This window comes from Alnus glutinosa, chromosome 5, assembly GCF_958979055.1.
Source record: "Alnus glutinosa chromosome 5, dhAlnGlut1.1, whole genome shotgun sequence".
NCBI classification, from domain to species: domain Eukaryota; kingdom Viridiplantae; phylum Streptophyta; class Magnoliopsida; order Fagales; family Betulaceae; genus Alnus; species Alnus glutinosa.
In genome coordinates, this window is record NC_084890.1 from 20,407,583 (window position 1) to 20,413,582 (window position 6,000).

Here is a 6,000-nt window from a genome sequence, read left to right on the forward strand (position 1 = left end):
GCAAACTCTCTTCTTTCTTGAACTTAAGGTGCTTGGAACAGAATGAATCAATTTCTATGACTAAAAAAATCTCTTCTGTGGAAAAAGGAAAGATTCTCTTCCTGAATTCTCTCCCTATTAACGCACTGCACACCCTAGTGTGATTCAATCTCTTAAGAACCTAGTGAGTGTGCTGATAGACTTCTGGTTGGTAAAATCTCCTCGATTGTATTGATAACTAAAACGGTTGATAAGGAGTGAGTTATCTAGAGGAAGTTCCTTGTAATTAGAATTCTTTCTAAGAGTTGTTGTGTTAGATTAGAATACTAGAAGCTACGGCTTATCATGTAAACCTATAGTATCTTGTAAACTCTATATATGGTTGAATATACACTCACTAGATGAGTAAGCTTGAAAGCCAAATATTCAGAAATTCTACATGGTATCAAAAGCGCTCTAGACTAACGTCTTCAATTTTTTTCCGATATTCATTATGTCCAATTCCACTGCTTCTTCTGCTGCCTCCTCTCCTACTCACTCTGTGAAACAGCCCTCCGCAACTCCCTCTGCTTCCAACGTTGTCTTCACCATCCCCAACATGAACCATACCTTGAATATCCAAGCTTACTAACGGCAATCTTCCTAGCTGGCGAGCTCAGATTCTGGCTTATGTCAAAGTCAATGATGCGTATGGCTTCCTGGATGACACATCTCAGCCTCCAGCCCAGACCATCCCGAACACTAGCACCACTCCCGGTGCTCCTGCAACCATGGCAAATCCGGACTATCTTGTTTGGTGTCAACTTGACCAGATGCTCCTCAACATGTTGATCTCCACACTCACTAAACCGCTCATAGTTCATAACGTCGGTTCTGCCTCTGCTCATCAACTATGGACAACACTTGTCTCCATGTTTGCCTCTCAAGCACACTCCCGTGTTATGCAGATCCATTATCGTCTTGCCACAGCCAAGAAAGGTAGCTCTTCCATAACGGAATACTTTCAATCCTTCAAAGCCATGTGTGATAATCTTGCTGTTGCCGGACAGCACCTCAATGACTTTGAAAGCATCTCCTACCTTCTTGCTGGCCTCGGATCAGAGTATGATCCCCTTGTTACATCCATAACCACTCGGTTGGACCCCCTCTCTTTAGATGAAATTTATGGTCATCTCCTTTCTCAAGAGATGAGGATAGAACACAACCTCTCTTCCACGAAGGCTTCCCTTCCCATGGCTAACTTTTCTGCTCGGGCCCTAGTGCTTCGTGGTCGAGGCCGCAACAATTATCGAGGCAGAGGATCTTCATCTGGTGGCCGTGGCAGAGGCTCTTATTTCTCCCAAGACACTACTGCACCTTCTCGACCAATCTGCCAACTCTGTGGCAAGATTGGTCATACAGCTCTTAGATGTTATCAACATCCGGATCCTGCTTTGGCTGAATTGTCTCCTCCAGCATACTCAAATGCTCAAGCCTACTACTCCTCTCCTTCACTACCTCCTGAAGACAACTGGTACCCGGATACAACTGCCACACATCACATGACCAACAATCTCCAAAATCTGAATCTCTCTTCAGAAGAATATGCTGGCCAGGATCAGATCCGCATAGGGAATGGTATAGGTTTGCCGATTTTATATTCTGGTTCTACATCTTTAACTCTCTCCCGTCATCAATTCCTGCTCAATCAATTACTTCATGTCCCTCATATATGCAAAAATCTTCTTTCAGTTCATCAATTTAATTTTGAAAATTCTGTTTTCTTTGAATTTCACTCTTCTCTGATTTTATTATCAAGGACTGCAAGACCAGACTTCCAATCCACCAAGGCCAACTTAACAATGGTCTCTATCAACTCTTCCCTTCACAAGTGCCTTCATCTACATCTCAAGCACTCGTTGGTGAGAGGACTACATCACATTGTTGGCACAAACATTTAGGACATCCAACCCTTCGGATTGTCAACCTTGTTCTTTCCAAATTTCAGCTTCCAGTTTCAACAAATAAGGCACAATCACCCTACCCTGTCTGTCCACAGGCCAAGGGTCATCAATTGCCCTTTTCCCATTCTACTACTACTATTTGTAATCCTTTAGACTAGGTTTATTCGGATGTTTGGGGTCCTCCCCAACTATTTCAATAAATGGAAATCATTTTTATGTTTCATTTGTGGATGCATTTAGTAGATTTACTTGGGTGTTTCCCATTTCTTCTAAATCTAATGCCATGACTGTTTTTCTCAAATTTCAAGCCATGATTGAACGTCTCCTTAATACTAAAATCAAGAGTGTCCAATCATGATTGGGCGAATATCGCAATCTCAGCAAATATTTTCAAACAATAGGTATTATTCATCGTGTGTCTTGTCCTCACACTCATCAACAACAAGGTTGTGTTGAGCACAAACATCGCCACATCATTGATACAACCTTAGCTCTTTTAGCTCAAAGCTCACTTCCAAAGAAATATTGGGATGAAGCTTGTCTAACATCTTCTTATTTAATCAATCGGCTGCCCACTCCTTTACTTGGAAATATTTCTCCCTTCCAAAAACTTTTTTCTCAAACCCCAGACTATAACTTTCTCAAAGTTTTTGGATGTCCTTGTTTTCCTAATCTTAGACCTTATAATTCTCACAAATTCTCTCTTAGGTCTAAACCATGTGTTTTCTTAGGCTATAGTCATCATCATAAAGGCTACAAATGTCTTCATCCCGAAACTGGTCATATCTTTGTCTCTTGGGATGTGATTTTTCATGAAGAGGTATTTCCTTTCTCTACCAAAACCAGTTCAAATTTCTCCACATCAACCACTAATCTGTATACTCCTATTGTTGTTGCTCTTCCACTAACTCTTCCCCGAGAGTTAATCACTCATTCCTCCCATAGTCATTCCACTCCTTCCTCTTCTCCAACCATATTGCAGTCCAACTCTCCTATAATCCCTTCTCCTTCTCCTTCAAGTGTCTCTCCTGCAGAACCAGCTGTTTCTCTTACACTGACCCTTCCTCGTGCTCACCCTATGCGGACAAGATCTCAGAACAATGCCTGCTGAATTCGACAGCTTACGGATGGGACAGTTAGATATCCTCTACCTCGGGCCATACTTGCAGAATCTGCACTTGTTGAGCCAACTTGTTTCTCCAATGCTATCAAGGTCAGTGAATGGCGCACTACCATGCAGGTTGAGTTTAATGCTTCACTTAAAAACCAAACATGGTCTCTAGTTCCTTCTTCGGTAGCCAAGAATGTTGTTGGCTGCAAATGGGTTTTTAAGATCAAGAGAAAGGCAGATGGTTCTATCGAACGACACAAGGCAAGGTTAGTTGCTAAAGGGTTTCATCAACATACCGGCATTGACTATGGTGAGACTTTTAGTCCTGTAGTAAAACCAACTACTATTCGCACGGTTTTGTCCATTGCTTACTCTGCCGGCTGGTCTATGAAGCAAATAGACATTCAAAATGCCTTTCTACATGGACTCTTGACTAAGGAGGTCTTTATGTCACAACCACCCAGGTTCATTAACTCATCTTTTCCTCATCACGTATGCAAGTTACCAAAGGCTATTTATGGGTTGAAACAGGCGCCTCGGGCATGGTTTTCTCGTCTCAGTGGAAAGCTTCTTTAGCTCGGTTTTGTTGGTTCCAAGGCTGATTCCTCTTTGTTTATTTATCGCACAGCAGCCATAACTATGTTTTTACTCATTTATGTTGATGATATTATCATTGTGTCCTCAGTTCCTGCAACTATTACTGAACTCTTACAACTACTCAACAATGATTTTACGGTTAAAGATTTGGGTTCTTTACATTTTTTCCTTGGAATTGAAGTTCTACCCGTGAAGGATGGTCTTCTACTTTCTCAACAAAGGTACTTCCGGGACTTACTAAACAAGACAAATATGGCAGACGCAAAACCGGTTAACTCTCCCATGTCCTCTTCCTTGGCTTTGTCTGCATTCTCGAGTGACCCTATGGAAGACACTACTTTCTACCGCAGTACAATTGGTTCTCTTCAATACCTATCCCTCATGCGTCTAGACTTGGTGTTTGCTGTCAACCGTGTCTGCCAATTTATGCATCGACCCACAAAACTTCACAGGCAAGCAGTCAAGAGAATTCTTAGATGCCTCAAGCAGACCATCACTCACGGTTTGTTACTTCACAAGAACTCTTCTACCTCCATTCAAGCCTATTCGGATGCTGATTGGGCCAGATGCCAGGATGACAGGCGCTCAACAAGGGCTTATTGTGTGTTTCTTGGCAACAACTTGATTTCTTGGAGCTCTAGAAAATAGCCAACTGTGTCTCGGTCTTCCACAAAAGCTGAATACAAGTCTGTTGCCAATACTGCTGCTGAATTACTTTGGATTTGTTCTCTTCTTCAAGAACTTGGTGTTACACAGTCTAATCCACCAAAACTTTGGTGTGATAATATTGGAGCCACATACTTATCAGTTAATCCCTTTTTTCATGCACGGACAAAACATGTGGCTATTGATTTTCATTTTGTCCTAGAACTAGTTGCTCCCAAGTTTTTAGAGATTCACTTTGTTTCAAGCTCTGATCAGATTGCGGACGTGCTGACCAAATTGCTTGTTTCCAAGCGGTTTCAACTTCTTTGCTTCAAGCTCAACGTTCACTCACTCCCACTGACCTTGAGGGAGGGTATTAATGCACAGCACACTCCTAGTGTGATTCAATCTCTTAAGAATCCTAGTGAGTGTGCTGATAGACTTCCGGTTCGTAAAATCTCCTAGATTGTATTGATAACTAAACCGGTTGATAAGGAGTGAGTTATCTAGAGGAAGTTCCTTGTAATTAGAATTCTATCTAAGAGTTATTGTGTTAGATTAGAATACTAGAAGCTACGGCTTATCATGTAAACCTATAGTATCTTGTAAACTCTATATATAGTTGAATATACACTCACTAGATGAGTAAGCTTGAAAGCCAAATATTCATAAATTCTACACTCCCTAATTATATTGTGATTTGATTGTAATATTTCATTATTTCTTCCCATAATATGTTCTAGGTTTTTTCTATTTAACCAATGTAGCCTTATGGCACAATATCAAGTTTTCAAGGAATAAGAATATTTCTCTACTTTTCTACGTGGTATCAAAGTACAGATTTACCAACAAGTCTCTGGCGCAACATTCCGCAGAAGAAACGAGTTGTCTCTGCTCCGACCCAAAGCCCGATGTATGAGAGGGAGATTGTTAGAATTATTTCACATCGGTTGTAGAATGGGCTAGGTGGTCAGTTTATAAATGTAAGGAAAAACCTCACCTCGTGAGGTAGCTTTTGAAGTTGAAAAAGACCCAAAACCACCCAATAAATGGTATCAGAGAAAGTTTGGGGATCTCGTGGATCGCATCTGGGAAATCTTTACTTGGGATTGTTTTTTTGAAGCCCAGAATCTTTGCAGTCTTCGGATCTGATTTCGTTACGGTGACTTCTGTGAGACGTGTAGTCTCACCGGTCTGTGGGTATCACGTTTTATTATTTTTTTTTTTTTCTGTGCGCCGTGTGGTGTGCTCCGGTGGTGCTGTGATTTCTCCAGGTGTGGAAGACGATCGTGCTTGGCTATCGGCGATTTAGAGATCCTGTACTGAATTTTGAAAGGCTGAAATTGCTGGAAAGCTAGTGCGGTGATTCTGGTGCGTTTCACGATCACGTGGATTTCTGGTGTGGCTTGCGAGTACTCGCACGCCCTCGATGAGAAGAGTAGTCTCGAAGAGCAAGAGAACCAGGTTCTTCACAAAGCTTACGATCAATTGTGAGTGGGAAGAACCGCACGTGCAGGACGATCTGGTGTTGCTGTTCGGTATCAGCATGAACGTGCGTTTTCTGGTGCGTTTTCCTTTGGTGCGATGTTTTTTTTGGTGCGGTGGATTGCGATTCTGGTAGAACGTGGATTTCATTGAGCGGAATATTGTAGTATGGGTAGTATGTGGCGTGAAGGTGTGCGACGTCTGCGGTGCTTTCTCCAGGAGTTGAAAAAAAGAAAAGAG

The 6,000-nt window shown here is 41.9% G+C and overlaps 1 protein-coding gene across 4 annotated transcripts in view; it reads right to left on the reverse strand.

Moving 5' to 3' along the window:
- The window catches only part of LOC133868528 (uncharacterized PI3/PI4-kinase family protein C1F5.11c-like), a 33,461-nt gene extending 27,461 nt beyond the window's left edge, over positions 1 to 6,000 (reverse strand). The window contains exons 1-2 of one of the 4 annotated variants that reach the window (XM_062305444.1): positions 5,276 to 6,000; positions 5,126 to 5,166 (exon numbers count right to left, since the gene is read on the reverse strand). In XM_062305444.1, the coding sequence (XP_062161428.1) occupies positions 5,126 to 5,143 (18 nt within the window). In that variant the 5' untranslated portion in view covers positions 5,144 to 5,166; positions 5,276 to 6,000. Of the gene's footprint in view, positions 1 to 5,121 lie in introns of all 4 variants that reach the window. The other 3 variants (XM_062305446.1, XM_062305447.1, XM_062305445.1) reach the window with 3 other exon arrangements.